General features: G+C 42.7%; 1 protein-coding gene across 1 annotated transcript in view; it reads left to right on the top strand.

The window, feature by feature from the left end:
- The window catches only part of KIF5C (kinesin family member 5C), a 164,598-nt gene that overhangs the window by 64,555 nt on the left and 81,493 nt on the right, over positions 1–18,550 (top strand). The window contains exons 4-10 of the mRNA XM_060626442.3: positions 2,973–3,077; positions 7,467–7,515; positions 7,790–7,845; positions 8,546–8,633; positions 13,834–13,958; positions 16,575–16,679; positions 17,051–17,199. Of these exons, the coding sequence (XP_060482425.1) occupies positions 2,973–3,077; positions 7,467–7,515; positions 7,790–7,845; positions 8,546–8,633; positions 13,834–13,958; positions 16,575–16,679; positions 17,051–17,199 (677 nt within the window). The remainder of the gene's footprint in view (positions 1–2,972; positions 3,078–7,466; positions 7,516–7,789; positions 7,846–8,545; positions 8,634–13,833; positions 13,959–16,574; positions 16,680–17,050; positions 17,200–18,550) is intronic.

Here is an 18,550-nt window from a genome sequence, read left to right as displayed (position 1 = left end):
AAAGAGTGAAGACCTTTATTGAGCACCCCTCCGTCTCATATACATACACCACACACATCAACACCCTCTCAACACCACTCACACCCACACACTACATCTCTCTCTCTCTCTCTCTCTCTCTCTCTCTCTCTCTCACACACACACACACACACACACACACACACACTGTCTTGGCAGGCTCAGTGTACTGAACATAAAGCCTCAGCTGTCACCACTCCTGGGCCTATGAGCTAGATCAAGCATCCCAGCCCCTAAACCTTTGCTAGATTTGAGTGTCACTTCTGTGACCATGGGAATGGAGGTATTATCATGCCTTCTCCAAATTAACATGTCCTTCCCTCTCATGTGATTTTTGGGTGTGGGCTTCAGGGAAGCAACAGAGAGTGTCGCAGACTCATCCCTGGTTCTGCCTTGGTTCTTACCCTGACAAAGGCAAACAAAGGGATGTCAATATTTGTGTGAGCCAGAAATCAATTGGAAGATAAACTTTTGAAAGGGAAAGTATCTAGAGAAACAGACTGGAGTCATTTATAAATGATTTGTGAATTATCACTCGTTCTTCTTTGTCTGTGAACCACTGAGGAGAAGCTAAAGGATTATGATGGATTATTGAAGGGTTCTGCGGGAGCGTGGGGGGACACTCCTCAGACTCTCTGAGGTGGATTGACCCAATGGCATCCTGACATTTGACTGGAGAGAGATCTGTGTTTTCACTGTCTTGTGTCATTTCTTAATTATTTGTTTGTTTGTTTTTGTTTATTTATCTAGGGAGTGTGAGTGGGGAAGGGGCAGAGAGCAAGGGAGAGAGAATCCCAAGCAGGCTTCACACTGTCAGAGCTGAGCCCCACATGGGGCTTGAACCCGTGAACCATGAGATCATAAACTGAGCCAAAATCAAGAGTCAGACACTTAACCTACTGAGACACCCAGGCACCCCTTTCACTGTCCGGGTCATTTCTGCCAGCAATTTTCATAGTCCTGAGCATACAGGGCCCAGTGTTTGATGTTTATGATGGCCTGTGAGAAGTAAGATTACCAACATTTGAGAAACTCTGTGTCTCAGTCATTCAGGGCTATTTTCCTAAGATATATGTTAATGGTCCGGGATAGAAATATATTTTCAGACTCTTCAGGTCAAATAAACCCCAACGACTGTTTAATGAGAACCTAATATGAGCTGAATAATATAATGCTAACATTTATTGCCCCTAAGCACTTTATGTATACTGTTTAATTTGTATTCTACAATAATTCTATGCAGTAGACACCGTACTAAGTATCATAAGAAGTGGGAAGAAATACATATGCGCTGGCCACCTTGCCTTTAGGGACTGTACAGTCAAACAAAAAGCAATATAAAGATATCAAATGATATAGGATTCTTAGCAGATGAAGGCATTCCAGGAGAGAACCCATTTTCCCGGGTAAGAGAGCTTTGCCAGAGGACAGATATATCTAAAGTCAGCTTTTCTCTTGCTTTCAAGAGAGTGGAAGGTTAGGGATCAGGTGTGCAAAGGAGGATTCACAATGTAGAGCGCTTTGTGGCCTGGAGTTAGTGCCAGGGTCCATGTGACTTCTTGCTTTTGGTAACTCAAATATTGGCTTGAAAGTCAACCTGTCAAAGAGGAGCTATGTGGTGAATCCCCGAAGGATAAAGAAGATCTGATTGAGGAAAACAAAGCAGGTCTTCCAGGTGGCAGGGAGATTTGGAACAAGGATATGAGTCATCGTGTTGCTGAAGGCTGTTGGTGTCCCTGGGAGACTGAAGAGTAAGACGGGTTTTGTGATTTTCTTATAGTTCCAGTTTTTTTTTTTTCCCAGAGTTTTATAACTTTCTGAAGGTCTGAAAAACTCTGGGAATACTGTTGCCAACGATTACTTTAGACCTGCAGACTATGTGTTTGTGCACTGATAGGTGGCTTAACATGGAACAGAATAGAACTTGGAGCGTGGGAGTAAGGAAGGCTCTCTGGGAGCCCTTGCTAGGGCTGCCGCTGTAAATACTTCTAGAGGTCTTCTTTAGGAATTGCTTTCAAATACTACGGCATATCTTTTTTGAAAGTTTTCAGAGGCAGCAAATCTGGATCTTAAACATGGATTTAGTAAAATAGTTCAAATCACAGAAGAACTCATCTAACCCATTACCCCTTAGATAAAATATCCCTCAACCCCCCCACCCCCACCCCCACACCCCGCCTTAGGGTTGGAGGAGGGTTCCTAGGGGTGCTGGCTCCATGGGAAGAGAGGGCTAGACCTCTCTCAGAGAAAAAATGGGGGTAAAAGAATAAGAGAATATATTACAAATGGATTTAAGTATTAGAAACAGCCCAAAAAAAAAAAGAGAAGAAAAGAAAAGGAAAGGAAAGAACCAAAAATTACTTGAACAATTCAGGCTGGGAATTATGGATTTTTAAGAAACCGATGAAATGGCTTTTCTTGATTGGTTTGTGAAGCGATACTGAAGGTTTTTCTAGAATAAGGTGAGAAATTTTTGAGCAATGATGACATAAAAGAAACTATCAGCTCTCAAGGTGGTTTTATTAACGCAGATTAACTTGGACTTGTACCTTCTGATCAGTTTGTAAAAATTTCAAAACAAAAACCACCTTTGGGATGTGATAGTCACCCTATAATCTCAGTCTTCCTCCCGCCCTCCTGCCCTCGTCCCTTCTACCCACACCCTTACCCACATACACCCATTTGCTGCCATGAGCGGCAGCAGGAGTGAATATTTTTGGGGCTTGATAGAACAAGCCCCCCACTGCTGGTAAAAAGAGCAGCATGCTGATCTATTTCCATGAACTTAACGGTCTGTTTGCCTGTCAGGTGGACCCTCCAAAGGAGCAGACATACGTGTATGGGTGTTCCCTCTTCCACGGTGTTCTGTTCGTGCATCCACATATGGTCCCTTCTCTCAGACAGGTTTCCCAGCACTCTTTAGCTCCCTGTGCTTGTGTTTTTTCACTCACTAGGGGAAGCTACATGACCCTCAACTCATGGGGATCATCCCAAGGATTGCGCACGACATCTTTGACCACATCTATTCCATGGATGAAAACCTGGAGTTTCATATCAAGGTAAGTGCCCTTGATTAAGTCCAAGGAGAAGAAACTGAGCCCCAAATCATGTTTCTTAGCTTTCTTCTTTTTCTGTGTACATAAAAGATGATTTTTATGTATTTTAGATGATGTGCCATCATAGGCAAAGCCATAGTTACTTAATGGTTCAGGTTAATACTGAGGAAATAATTGAGATAAAGTAAAAGCCTTCTTTAGGATGGAATCATCTTGATAGTTGTTTGAATTCTATACTTACCCTGTAGATTTCTAGAGATGTGACCAGAATGTGTCTATGATTGGGTGAGGACAGCATTTCCCAAAGTATGTTCCAGGTCCCTCATATTAATAGGTGGGTTACCAGGGAAAAGGTTTATGTGGCCAAATAAGCTGGAAAAAATGTTTTGTTGAAAAATGTTAGATTCATCACAAGTTAAACATGCTATTATGCAGCATAATTCTACAAAGGGGACATGTAGTATATTACATTTTCCTGTGTATTTGACTGTGGACATATTTTTCTCCTTTTGGGGTATGATAGAATAGTGTTTTGGGAAGCACACTTTGACAAGTATTAGGGAAGGTATTATCCTTCCTGTTTTTTGTTTGTTTGTTTGTTTGTTTGTTTGTTTTAAACCAGAACCTCTGCTCTGACTTAAATTTGAATTGAAAGAGATTTTTAATCTCTTAACTATAGCTGTTAATTCATAACATTGAGTATTAGGGGTATATTCGTTGGAGCTCCTTTGTTCGCAAGAGATTGAAAGCCACTTGTTTAAGCAACTAGAGAAAACTGTTATAAGGTACAAAATGTGAAGGCATGTGGCTTGGGGGTTGTAGAAAAGTAAGAATCCAGACCCTGCTTTTCCTTTAATTTTTTTTTTTTAATTAAAAAGCTTGAGATACATTTCATGCACCATAAAATTCATTTTTAAGTGTACAATTTAATGGTTTTTACTATATTTCAAAAATTACACAATTATGATCACTAATTCCAGAACATTTTCATCACCCCCGAAAGAAACACTATCCCTGTTACAGTCCCTGCATTTCTGTCTGCTTGCTTTATCTTTGTTCAGGGGGTGCATGGGTAAGGGGAGAAGGACCATGGTAACTCCTGTTCCACATCCCTTATTCCCGATTCCTAATTCCCCAGGGAGTGGGCTCCTTGGCCTAGCCTACAGCAGGGCTTGCCCCCAGCTCTGATTAGTGTTGTCCAGGATACACATGGCTGGCTGAGTTCCTGCCATGGCGACTGGGGACGGTGTGGACAGGGGGTGAGGAAGAGACACAGGCAGTTCTAAGAAGACTTGGTGCTGAGGACATGAGCCAAGAGGCTGACCATTCTTTAAGGCTGGGTTAGTGCACTAGGCCCATCATTTAAAAAAATTTTTTTAACGTTTATTTATTTTTGAGACAGAGAGAGACAGAGCATGAACGGGGGAAGGTCAGAGAGAGAGGGAAACACAGAATCTGAAACAGGCTCCGGGCTCTGAGCTGTCAGCACAGAGCCCGACGCAGGGCTTGAACTCACGGACTGCGAGATCATGACCTGAGCTGAAGTCGGACGCTTAACCAACGGAGCCACCCAGGCACCCCTAGGCCCATCATTTTAGAGATGAAGAAACTGAAGTTTAAAGACAGCACTGGCTGGCCATAGTTACATATCAGGTTATTGGCAGCAGTTACAGATCAGGTTATTAGACTCTTGATCTCACCAATCCCAAGTGCAACACCTTTCCATTATGTTAAACTTCCACCTTACTTATTTCTGCTATGTGCCTTTCCTAAATTATATAAAAACAAGGCAACAACTGTTTGCCCCATTATAAATTAGATCTGGCAAGTCTTTTTACTTTATAAATCTTTTTGCTCCCTTTATTGGCTAATGCTGGTTTCTCCTCTTTGCCAGGGTTCTTTATATCTAAGGATACAGAAGCCTGTTGCTTTGATGGGATCAAGATTTAGGAGCTTAGTACATCTTTAAGGCTGTTTGCATTTAAATACCTTAAACTACTGTAGGGTTCTTATGGGATAATCCCAGAGTAAGATGTTAAACCAATTACTGCCCTCAAAATAGTGTGAATCTTATTAAGATAAAAACAGCCCCAGCATGAAGCAGGAGAGAAGAAACAACACCCAAGTCTCCAGGGCTGAATTTTACAGTCTGGCTTTCTGTTCTGCATTTGTAGTTATGCTCACTTATTTCATACATCATAATTATAAGTGGGAAGGCTAGCGATTGTTCCATATTTGAACTGAGCAGTGACAGGCTTAATCAAGAAAAAGAGGCTTGATTAAAACACTATTGAAAATCTGTTCCTTAAAGTGAGCCCCATAGAGGTTTTAAACATTATTTCTGAACATGCAGTTTCTTAATGCAAAACAATTGCATATTTATTTTTCTTCCACCTGGTCTCAGAAAGCATTTGCAATGACAAAAATAACAAAATCACTCCCCCTCCCCCTACTCAAGCACCAGTATCTTCTGTGGTAAAAGAAGATATTAAATGTGAACAGGATTTTAATTGCCATATTTGTTGACATGTAATTTATGACTGCTTTTTAGTGTAATTTCTCTGTAATCTATGGAAATAAGGATACATGTGTACATCTCAAAGATACAGAAGTCTTTTTTTTAAAATCTTCTTTAATGTTTATTTATTTTTGAGAAAGAGAGACAGAGACAGAGTGCAAGCAAGGGAGGGGCAGAGAGAGGGTGACACGGAATTTGAAGCAGGCTCCAGGCTCTGAGCTGTCAGCAGAAAGCCCGATGTGGAGCTTGAACTCACAGACCACGAGACCATGAGCCAAAGTCAGACACTTAACCGACTGAGCCACCCAGGTGCCCCTCAAAGATGCAGAAGTCTTAATGAAAGCCAGGCAGTCTTGAAATGCAATAGAATGGGTTGGAACCAGGGTTGAGTTGGCCACAGGGAGGCTGAATGAGAGATGTATAAGATTAGAGGCCAAACAGACCCTAGGATTCCAGCCACAGGAAGAAGTTTCAGGAGCAGTGATTCTTTCCAAGGTCAACTAGGTGTGTCTGTGATGTGCGAGGCTTGGTGACTGGGGAGTTTGACAGATGATCAGGCAGGCTCAGGTTGTTAGGGAGACAGGCAATATGGAGAGGATGGCCAGGTACAGGTTCCAGAGTTTGAAGCCCCAGCTCTCAGAGAAACTGGGAAGTCACTAGGCTCCAGGCTGAGACACAGACAAGGTAATAAGTGGGACTGAGTTGGTGAGGACTAGCCTTGAGTTGGGGAAGCTTCACTTCCCACAACCAGAGGTAGAACTGGTTCAGAGCTAGGATGCAGGGGTGACGTCTTACCTGTAGAGTTACACTCCAACTTTACAACTATTTTGGCACGTTTTTTCTTCCTTAACAACTTGTTTATCCATTCTTTTGTTTAGGTTTCAAGAAAACCCATAAACATGAGAGAAAGAAAAGTTGATCTGAGATGCAGAAGGCAGGTGTAGACAAAAAGTGCAGAATCCTAGACAGAATTTTTGACATCATCGAGTCCAAATGGCTTCATTTGACAGATGGGAAAACTGAGGCCTCTCGTCTCGGTTACGTGTGAATTAAACCCCCAAGATCGCATATCTAGTTAAAGCTGTTCTCAGATGTCAGCTGACATAAGAACTAACCAGGGATTAGAAGCAGATTCGTAGGACCTGTTCCTGGAGATTCTGATTCAGGAGGACTACAATAGGGTTCATGATTCTGCAATTTAAACAAAGGCTATGGATCATGCTGATGCAGGTGGTTCTGGGCTGGTGTTTGAGAATAATTGATGGGAAGGCTTCCTTTCCCTCTCGCAGGCTAGTCTGTCTTTCTTAAATCACATTTTGTTCGGACCTTTCCTGGACTCCCCAAAGCTGGCCACCATCAGCAGCTCTCTCTCCCTGTTCCCTTTGAGCTCTTGTAGTTCCAAGCAAAGTGCCCTTATTCCAGTCCCTACTTCTTCATGTGAGTGTTTCATCCCAGTCTGGTGAGGGTGTCAGTGTCACACATGAGGAGAGGCCTACTGATTTTTGACAATTGCTCGTGAAGGACGTTTCTGTTGCAACTGTTGTCCTACCTAGAAGTTTGCTTGGTGCTCACATAGGGTGAAAAGGAGAGTCGTTCTGTGAGTGGATGCCCAGCACACAATGTAAGGAGCACCTGAGTCAAGACCACAGAGGCCGTCAAGCACGGAGAGTGGCCGCACTGGGCAGCGGCCCGCAGAGCAGGCTGACGCGTCAGGAGGCTAGAGAGCCCGGAGAGTCGGCCAACTCTTCACTTTGTGGCCCCTCTTCTTGCTCTTCTTAGCCGTACATGACAAAGACCTTCTATGAGTTTTAATAGTGATAGTTTTTAAATACAGTGTGGCATTTCTGTTTCAAACTCCATTTGTTTTTAACTAGGTTTCCTATTTTGAGATCTACTTGGACAAAATCAGGGACTTACTGGATGGTGAGTAACCTGAATGCTTGTCCTCTATTTGCTCTGTAACTAAGGTCCAGGGAGGCTGAAAGGATTCACAACACTTCTGCTTAAGGAACTAATGAAAATACAGAGATCTTTTATTGTCTTTACACTATCTGCTTGTTCTCAGCCAAGGCTTAAACTTGCGTATGGCAAAGACATGAGATTTGCCTGTCTTCGGTAACAATTTCTCTTTATCCTCCAATACTGAGTCTTTAACTTTTCTTCTCTCCTCTGCATGCCATCATTATTATCTCTGTAGTATCCAAGACGAACTTGGCTGTTCATGAAGACAAAAACAGAGTCCCGTATGTAAAGGTATGAGGAAAACTTGATGATGCAATTGACTTGTCTCCGGTCACTGTCATCATAATTATTATGTAATATGCTCACAACGTTACCTATAAAGTGTATGGAGGTATTTCATCATGTTCCTTACATTTAATATTCATCTGGTAAAAAAAATAGACATTTAATTTCTCCAGTTGTATCTCTGTAAATATACCACAGATGTCTAATCACATAAGGTAAGAATTGGAGAAGTGAACAAATATTTATTATTCACATGTGAAGAGGCTTTTATATGGAGGATAATTGCTTATACTTTGTAGTTAGGGGAAGCCCAGCAGAGCATTATGTCTAGAATGTGTCTAATTAAAGTTGGGGACTAGAATGGAAGGCAAAGCAAAATTTCATCCATTTCTTTTTCTGTCACTGGTTTTCTTTATTCTGTTTCTCAGAAACAGAAACTCATGCTGTTGAGTAAGAACAGGTATTTAAAAATCTAGGAAAATCTGGCATTTCTTTTATGGTTTACTTCTGGGTTTCCCAAGGTTTGCTCAGACTTCTTTTTCATGTAGAATTCAAGCCAGAAGCAGGAGAAAAAATGGTGGGATCAACACTGGAGCCTTTCTCTTAATCTGCACCTCTAGGAGAAAAATGGGAAAATGTTTAGCTGTCTTAAAATACTGGTGTTTTCTCGTCCTTTAATGGTGAACCTGAACCAACTCTTTTGCAGGGGTGCACCGAGCGCTTTGTGTCAAGCCCCGAGGAAGTCATGGATGTGATAGATGAAGGCAAAGCAAACCGACACGTGGCTGTAACAAGTAAGCTTGGTGTCCTGTTCCCTCCCCTGTGAGTCAGGGTACAAGTATCTGCCCACCCGCCAGGATGGCTGGGTTATGAGGTCCAAAGGAAATAATTCAGGGGAAGGCAGTTGTAAAGCAGTGGCTTGGATGCAGACAGGTGTGTGCAGTCTGAGTGCATCTAGGCACATCGTGGGAAGCAGTGCCTTCTGCTGTGCAGGGAACTCTGGGAAATAGCAGGTGAGGTTCTCTGGGCCCTGGCAGCACCCTTTGTCTGGACCCTGGGGAAAACAAGCAACCCACTGAGACAAGGGGATTAAAAGTCAGCTTCTAAATGTATTTCAACCATGTTGTTGTTCAGGTTAAAAAAAATTACAAATGAACAAATTTTATATGGCCAGTCATATGTGTGGAAAGAAACCACACTAGATTTCTGCCCTGTGTAAAAAGGGAAAAGGAAAGCCAGGAGGAGCTCAGAAAGAGCAGGGAGCGTTATTGAAAACTTTTCTAGGCTGTGTTAATCACAGGCATGTTCAGGTCAGCTTGTTTTTCTTGCATTGCCTTCCTCGGCATTTGCATGCACCTTGGGGAAGTCGTCATAAGTTGTTAGAGCAGCAGAGGCTCCATGAAAAGATGGTGGCTGTCTGTCTTATTCAGAGGGATGTGGACAAACCAGAGTGAGTTCAGATGAAGAGGAGCTGAGAGAACTAGGGATTCCTAGCTCAGAAGAAAGAAAAAACTCTGAGGAGGACATATGGACGATGTAATATTTCTCAACATGTTCAAGTTGCTGTCATTAAGAAACTCAGTGTGCTTTGTATGATCCAAATGGTGGACCACCCAGGGTTGTGGAAGCTACAGGGGGGCAGGTTTTGACCAACCACAAGAACTCTCTGATCCTGATAGCTGCCCCAAGTTAAGCCTGCTGCCTAGAGGGGCAAGGAGTTCCCTGTGACGTATACAAGAGATTAAGGCATTGGTTGGTGACTGGTCAAGCCTCTTTAAGTCTCTTCCATCCAAGGCTCTATGATTCTGTCACCCAGAACTGTAATTCTCAATCTGTTCTTTACCCGACTATCAGACGATAATTACATATGTGGCAGATTTCATAGGTGAGCCTAGACATGTATACAGTGTAGGTTAAATTCTACTTATTTCTCTTCTGCTTACACATATACTTGAAAGAATGTAAGCCTGATATTCTTATCATAATAGTATCTCTCATTTATAGATAAATTATTTACTTGATTTCTTCAGCTGTTGTTAGTCATGAGTTATTCAGGACATACTTGACAACCCATCTTGGCCCCTTGGTCCCGAACTGTTGGTCTAGAACATTACTAGTTTTCTTATCATTCTGGTAAGCTGGTTTTTAAATGATTTTGGTAAGATATGCATAACATTGAACTTACCATTTTAACCGTTTTTATGGGTACAATTCAGTAGCCTTACGTCCATTCACAATGTTGTACAACTATCACCACTATCCATTTCCAGAATTTAATCATCCCAAAGTTAAACCCCATGCCCATCGAACAATAACTCCCCACACTTCCTCTTCCCAACTCCTGGAAACCACTACACTACTTTGTGTCTCAATGGATTCGACCGCTCTAGCTGCCTCACATAAGTGAAGTAACATAGGTCCTCCTGTGACTTGTTTCACGTAGCATAACGTCTGCAAGGTCCATCCAATAGGTAGCGTATGTCAGAATTTCCTTTCTTTTTGAAATGCTAATATTCTGTTGTACATGTATACTGCATTTTGTTTATTCATTCATCCATAGTTAGACGTGTAGACCCTGTGTTGCTTCCACCTTCTGGCTGTTGTGAATAATACTGCTATGAACATGGCTGTATAAATATCTGTTCAAGTGTCTGCTTTCAGTTCTTCTGGGCATATACCCAGAACTGGAATTGCTGGATCATATGTTAATTGTACTTTGAAGTTTTTAAGGAACTGCCATACTATTTTCCATGCAGCTGCACCATTTTACATTCCTACCAACAAGAGCACGCAAGTTTTAATTTCTCCACATCCTTGCCATTACTTCTTACTTTCTATTTTTGTTTCTTTTAAAGGTTATTGATGTATTTATGTTTGTATGTATGTATTTATTTTAGAGTGAGATGAGGAGAGGGGCAGAGGGAGGGAGGGAGAGAGAGAGAGAGAGAGAGAGAGAGAGAGAGAATCTTAAGCAGTCTCCACCATCAGCATGGAGCCCAATGCGGGGCTGGATTCTACAACTCTGGGATCATGACCTGAACTGAGATCAAGAGTTGGACACTTAACTGACTGAGTCATCCAGGCGCTGCTATTTTTGTTTTCAGTAACCATGCTAATAGGTGTGATGTGTGAGGTCACTGTGGTTTGATTTGCATTTCACTAATGTTTAGTGATGGTTGGCATTTTTCATGTGTTTATTGGCCATTTGTACATTGTCTTTGAGGAAATGTCTGTTTAGGTCCTTTGCTCATTTTATAATTAGGTTGTTTTATTCTTGTTGTTGATTTATAGGAGCTCTTATCTTATTCTTGATCTAAATTCTTTATCAGATATGTGATTTGCAAATCTTGTCTCTCATTCTGTGGGTTGCCTTTTCATTCTGTCAATACTTCCTTTCATGAATAAAAGTTTAATTTTGATAAAGTGCAATTTATCTATTTTTCTTGTTGTTGCTTAAGGTTTTGGTGTTATTGCCAAGAAATCATTGGTAAACTCAGTGTTATGAAACATTTCCCTTATGTTTTCTTCTAAGGGTTTATAATTTTAGCTTTTACATGTAGGTTTTTGATCCTTTTTATGTTAATATATGGACTAGTTAAGAGTCCAACTTCATTTTTTTGCATGTGATCTCGACATTCTTGTTGAAAATTCTTCTGACCATTTTATGTGAGGGTTTATTTCTGGGCTGTCTTTCATCTGTCTATAGGTTTGCCTTTGTACCAGTACCACACTGTTTGATTACTGTAGCTTTGTAGTAAGTTTGAAATCAGTAAGTGTGAGAACTCCAGTTTTGTTCTTTTTCAAGATTGTTTTGGCTATTTGGGGTTCCTTGAAATTCCATATGAATTTTAGGATGGACTGTTCTATTTCTGTAAAAAACACAACGAGGATCTTGATACAGATTATATTAAATCTTTAGACTGGTTTTGGTAGTATTGACATCTTCACTATGTGAAGCCTTCCAACCCATTTATTTGTGTCTTCTTACATTTTGTAGTTTTGTTTTTAATTTTTAAAAAAAGGTTTTATTTTTTTAAGTACTGTCTACACCCAACACCGGGCTCAAACTTATAACCCCATGACCAAGAGTTGCATATTCTACCGACTGAGCCATGCAGCTGCCCCTCATTGTGTAGTGTTTAGTATACAGTCTTTTACTTCCTTGGTTAAGTTTACTCCTAAGTACCTTACTCTTTTTGTTGATACTTTAAATAGAATGATTTTCTTTTCAGATTGTTTATTGTTAATATATAGAAATGTGACTGATTTTTGCATATTATTTTTGTATCTTGCAACTTTGCCAAATTCATTTATCAGTTTTGACTTATTTTTTGGTGGAATCTTTAGTTTTTTCCCATATATTCTAGAAAGTTTTGTTTTGTTTTGTTTTGTTGCTGCCAGAGGAAGCAGCTTTTATTCATGCGTTATCTCCAGAAACCAAAAGGACTATCAGCACCTCCTATTCTTCCTGGAGAAGGGAAGAGATAGATATTACCTTTTGGTTTCCCCAAGCCCTGGTCTTTCCCCTCTTTGGGTAGCCTTAGAAATTCGGTAGCAATACTGTTGCTTATTTTTTTCAACATTGTCTGATGCAGCTACTTAGTAGCAATTATTGGTAAAGGAGGATGAGGGGAAGCAGTTGGATGAGTAAGAGTAATGCACAAAAAACAGGAATACAGCCTATTAAAGGTCTCTCTGTCCTGCCTCCGTGGCTTGATCCTTTATTGGTTGCATTTTTCTTTATGCTGAATCACACTTTTCTGAATCAGATTGGGGATTTCCACCACCAGCCATGGAGCCAGCCCCAGAGCTCTGAGATGAGCTAGTCTAAACTTGAGCACATTCCTGGTCCACAAAGGCTTAAAATGATCGATCAGGCATATTTTGCCACCCCTGTGCATCTCTGCTGTTTTTCCATCAAATTCAAGGACTATAATTTCTGGAGTGGCAGTGGCATATGTGATAGGAATGTCAGACTGGATGTCAGACTCATGGAGGTCATGGGTGTACCAGCATTTTCCAAAACACCGAGTCCCTTCCTTGTTGGACTCTAGTTGGAACCAATCATTGTTCACATTCTTGTTGTTCTCTACATATCGGATAGGAGACTCCTCCTATCCAGGGTCCAAAAACATTTCTATTTCTAGTGTTTGGCACTAATGAAGCATATTTAATCTGATACTTTAAATAGAATTGTTTTCTTTTCAGATTGTTTATTGTTAGTATATAGAAATGCTATGCACCGAGCATGGGTTATAGAACTGTACTAAAAAAAGAAGTCTTAAACCTTAAGATCATAATCCCTCCTTAAGAAAGCTTGTGATAGTACTGATAAGCAAAGCTTACACACATGACAAAGATAGAATACTTCCAACACTAACCACAATGATAAAGGGTGAGGGACTTAAGGTGAGGGGAGAGGGAGGTGTGAGCTCTTTGCTGCCAAGGCTCAGGCTGGAGCAAGATGTTGGAACATGGGAGGGGGTGCTTCAGACAAAGCTAGAGAATCTGTTATCTTGGATCACTGACTAGGATTCTTAATTTCTTAGCTGTGTGAAGTTATTTTAAATCTTTCATTTCTAAAACAAGCATTGTTCTTTGTGTTTTTTTTTTTTTTTTAAAGAAACTGGTTTTAGATATGTTTAAAAATTGACTGTACTTGGGCACCTGGGTGGCTCAGTCAGTTAAGCGTCTGACTCTTGATTTTGGCTCAGGTCATGGTCTCATGATTTGTGAGTTCAAGCCCTATGTCGGGCTCTGTGCGGACAGCGCAGAGCCTGCTTGGGATTCTCTCTCTCTCATTGCCCCTCCCTGCCTCTTTCTCTCTCTCTCAAAATAAGTAAATAAACTTAATTTTTTTTTTTTTTAGAGAATTGGCTGGACTTACTTTAAAAAATGGAGCTATTAAGCATGATTTGTTGTGCTTTTTAGATGAGCAACTTGCTACCTAAACTTCCTGTTCTTTGCAGAGCAGTAAACTATTTTCCTTTTCAGATATGAATGAACACAGCTCGAGAAGTCACAGTATCTTCCTGATCAATATTAAACAAGAGAATGTAGAGACCGAAAAAAAGCTCAGTGGGAAGCTGTATCTAGTTGATTTGGCCGGGAGCGAAAAGGTAATTGGTTCCTTATTTGTATTATCTATAATTTTCCCTGTTATCTGCTTCAGTGTGCAGTGGTACACTTCTTATATCTTTTCTGTCCCCGGGTTTCAAAGAGCTTTTAAAGTTTCTGTTGTGCCAAGGTGGTATGAAGTCTAACCTTCATTTTCCTGCCCTCTCATTTCTGGTCCTGAAGTCCCCCATTCACGTCACAGGAAGTGCTGTGAGTGCCAGTTCGAGTGTGTGCTGAATAGGCCCCAGTGAGGACGGTAGGCAAGTGTCAGTGTGCACTTAGCCTGGCAAAGGCAGCCTTGCAAATGAGGAAGGGACATGACCTTCTGAGGAAAGGGAAGATCCCCATGTTGTGCCAGACTCAAACAGGCCGGAAACTGGTTTGCCGTTGGACTGTGGCAGTCCTGCCTTTGTAGGTTTGTTTGCTGATAGAAGATCTGGAACCCGGGGCTCTTCCTGCATTCCCTGCTTCTCTCTGCAATAGGTGTGGTCTGATGGGGCCTCACCTGGGCAGCCTCACTTCCTTCAGGCTCCAGTCACTTCCTGGAGCCAGGGTTGTGGCCCAAAGCCCTGCACCTCTGGTTTTATCAAGACTTTCTTTTGGCCTCTGTCCCATGCTCTCCGAGGCACTGGCTGAGGCCATGCTCTAGACCAGATAGGCTCCATAGAGCCTCCTACCTGCCCCTGCCCGGCCTCCCGCCTGCCTCGCCCAGCCTCACTTCCATGGCATTACCAGAGGCTCCTGCTGCTACACCCTGGCTAGGACGCTGCTCCCCTTGGGTGACATCACAGAGCCAGTCCCTGTGCACAATACCATGCGCACTCCATCACTGATGATCTCATGCTGACTGTCCCCATCAGGGCCAGCCCTAAAGCTTGGTCCGTCTCCTGAACTGCCTAGTTGATTCCCAATTACTGCACCCCACCAGTGAGCTGCTATCTGCCAAGCTATGGCCACTAATGTCCATGTAAGTAATGGTTACATGAAATGTTCTCCTGTGTGCATGTGTAAAGCTGTGAGTGGAATGTCATCTGGATGTTCCTGGAAAACTTTCTGGTTGGGAACCCAAAATTTTACTGGTATGGGCTTGTAACTTTAATTAAACAGACACGCACCAGAATGGGAATACAGAGCAGCATCACTCAGTTCTAGACTAACCGTTAGCAACCAGACCACGCTTTGCTGGTCTGGAGAGAGAGCCCATTGGCCCCTTTGCTCTTCCCTCTTTCCCTTCAGAGCACAGAGGTGAGTGTCCGGGGCCTAACTGCAGCTGGAAAAGCCTAATGGCAGTTCAGTGTGGAGGCCTGTCCCCTGCAGTGTCGGATACTGGTGGGACATTTTAAAGTCATGGTCCTGCACATTTTTCCTTTTGCTCACATCGGTTTTCCTTTGCCCTAGAAGTGTCCACATGAATGTGTCAGTGTGATCTACTAGCATGAACTCTGGGCTGTAAGCCCCAACTCCCCTAAATGCGTTCTTCCCTTGGGCTGGCAGTTTGACATCTCTGGAGTGCAAATCTTCCTTGTCTGTAACAGGAAGGCAATTGCACCTGCCTTGCGCATTTCATGGAGTGAAGGTGCTCACATATGAAAGCACCTTAAACAACACGGTGTGAATGGGCTGTTATTACTTGTGACCCATCAGCTGCATTATTTCTGTGTCAGCAGTGGTATCTACACACACAGTTCTCAGAGATGAACGTCTATTGTATTTGAAAACACCTCCCCCTAGACGTGCACTCATTCCTATCATTAGGAATTTCTCCTTTACTCGTAATTGAAATCAGTCTTTGCGCCGTGTAAAATCGTTACCCTGCTTTCCTTTCTTCAGAGAGCAGCTGCCCATCCCACATGGTTTGTCCAGTCAGCAGAGCCACGGATCACGTTGTGTTCCCTGTTTCCCTAGCATCTTCTACACTGCTCTCTACCTAGAGCAGATGCAGTCAGGATGAGATTGTCAGTAATAACACAGCAGGGGAGGAGCTGCGAGTGGTCCCTCTGGCTGCAGAGGGGAAAAGACAATTCCACAACGCAATAGACATTTTCTTGACTTTGATGCCCCTAGGTAGCTTTCCTTTTGGATGATTGTTACCTTTTTCCTTGCTATAGGAGTAAGCAAGGGAGGGAACAGAGTCTGGACAACTCTTGCCACCTCTTATCCCTTGCCTGAAGTTGGAGCTCATAATTTACACTTCCCCAATATGTCCATTCCTCATGGCCAGGGTGCTTTCGCTTCAGGAGTTGCCCTGGGCTCCCTTTGGCGTGGAGGCTGTGGCTCAGGCTTGCAGGGCCTTGGCTCTGTGACAGCACAGGGAGCCTGGTTCCCCTGGATGGATGTCCCCCTGGGATGCATCCAGCTCCACCCCTTGAGGCGCGTCAGCCATTCTCCTAAAACCTAATTGAGAGGAAAATGATGAGAGAGAACAAATCCCTAGCCTCAGGCACAAGGGAAGGTTTGATCAACGTAATTCTTACTCACTTTTATTTTTTCTTGCACTCCAGGAGGATTCACATCCACCTCCCTCAACCCCCAGCCCTGTGCCCTCCTGCGAATTGGAATTTTCTACTCTGTGCTTTTGCTGTCCTGTGCAGCTCACTGCTTTCTCTTCTCTCTGGTAGGTCAGCAAGACTGGTGCCGAGGGAGCTGTTCTCGACGAAGCTAAAAATATCAATAAATCTTTGTCTGCTCTTGGAAACGTGATCTCTGCCTTGGCAGAAGGGACAGTAAGTGATCCTGTCCCCATCTATGAAATGAAATTATGAGAAGCCGCTTTTTGGGTCTGTGTATTCTCTTTGCCGCATACCCCAGAGATTCGTTTATTTTTCTTTGGAAAAAAGACAGAGGGAATCCTGGCTGTACACACCCTGCCTGCTGGGAGATCTAGTCCATTAAAATGTATGAATGGTGCTGCTAATTTCCTATTACCAGGTCTCAGAATGGGCACTCTAAACTTTGGCCGAATCCAAAGACCGGGCAACAAATTCTTATTTCACACATATTCCTAAGCCCGGTGTCTCCAACACCAGCTTGCTTATGTTTTTTCTCTGAATGGACAATGGCTATGATAGCCAATACTTTTTCTTTTCCTGAATAGAAAACACACGTACCATATCGGGACAGCAAGATGACTCGAATTCTTCAGGACTCTCTGGGTGGGAACTGTAGAACCACCATCGTTATTTGCTGCTCTCCTTCTGTCTTCAATGAAGCTGAGACCAAGTCAACACTGATGTTTGGGCAAAGGTGGGTGTGGTCTCTCATTCCCAGGCTCTGAGCTGGGTCTTAGGTGTCGGGAATGAGTGGTGAGGGGCTAGTGTCGGCGAGGAAGTAGTGTGAGGGGGCGAGCAGCCTATTACTAAATGGCACCTAGCAGGTAAAGCCTGTAAACTTGAGGCGTCATTCATTGAGACCAAAGAATAGCTATGTGTTAAAAAACTGGGCAGAAATATAGCCAGTCAGGGCTATGATACTTAAGAAAATGCTCAGACTTGTTATAGATGCGATTGCTCGTAATTCAGTGGGGTGCTGCTTTTGTTCTGTATGGAATTAAGTCTCACAGGTTCACAGGATTTTAAGTGTGTACAGCTCCGGACTGATAACTACCTTTAACTCCAGTATTTGGGATCCACCGCGGAGTTAATAGAACCAGAAACTTGGATGACTGTAGAGTAGTTGCATCAATATAAAAAGGGACTAAAGAAATCCTCATACTAACGCTGGGAGTAGGAAGGTGGCTGCTATCTTCCTGCCTTCAAAAATGTCCAAATAGAATCCCTGGATCTCTGAGAACTAACAGTTGGGCAGCAGGGCAGCATGCTAATCCCGAGACAACATTCCCACGTGTGAGTTAGGGCGTGCCCTCCTGCCCTTCCTGCCCAGCCCTCCCCACAGCCCAGGGCCCACCTCCTTCAGCCGTGGTCCCTCAGCATCAGTTCAACATGTGGTTTCTTGTGCCCTTGTGCCCTTCCATCCTGAACAGCTTTGCAATCTTCAGACAAGTCACTAGTTCTCTTTGAGCTTTAGCTGCCTTATTTGAATGGATGCACAGAGCTCTCCCCTTACCTTCCTCCCGGGAGCGTGATGTATGGTTATGCCTGAGACATAGATTAAGATGCCTGGAGAAAGGACAGATGGGGGTGGGCATTCTGCACGGGAAATTGTTACGACTTGTTTAAACTGCATTAAACCCCAGTCATTTCCTGATCCCACAACAGAACATAGAATTACATAGTCATGGCACCTGTGGGATATCTAAATAAATAATAATTACATCAAAGTGTTGTAGAACTAATCTGTCTTTTAAACTGGATTTGGGTCCTTTACTTCTCATATTACTCCCTTGATTATTCAAATGCTTAGGTCAGTGGATTGCGGTAGGATAGCGCCTACTTTTCTCAAGGGTCACGGGATACTTATAAACCAGTATAAGTGTGTGGGAAACAGACTACCACGGTGATCATCCTGCCTGTCCTGTCTCTCCTGGTCTCTTCATCTTAAGCTTTAACATTTTTGTCTGAAGACATGTTTGAGCAAACCAGCACCAAATGCTTTTATGGAGGAAATATCTCTTTAATAAAAGTTTCTCACTTGCAAA

The sequence above is a fragment of the Panthera onca genome, chromosome C1 (genome assembly GCF_046562875.1).
Source record: "Panthera onca isolate mPanOnc1 chromosome C1, mPanOnc1 haplotype 2, whole genome shotgun sequence".
NCBI lineage: Eukaryota > Metazoa > Chordata > Mammalia > Carnivora > Felidae > Panthera > Panthera onca.
Note: the sequence above shows the minus strand (reverse complement) of the source record. Positions and strands in the feature narration are given on the sequence as shown.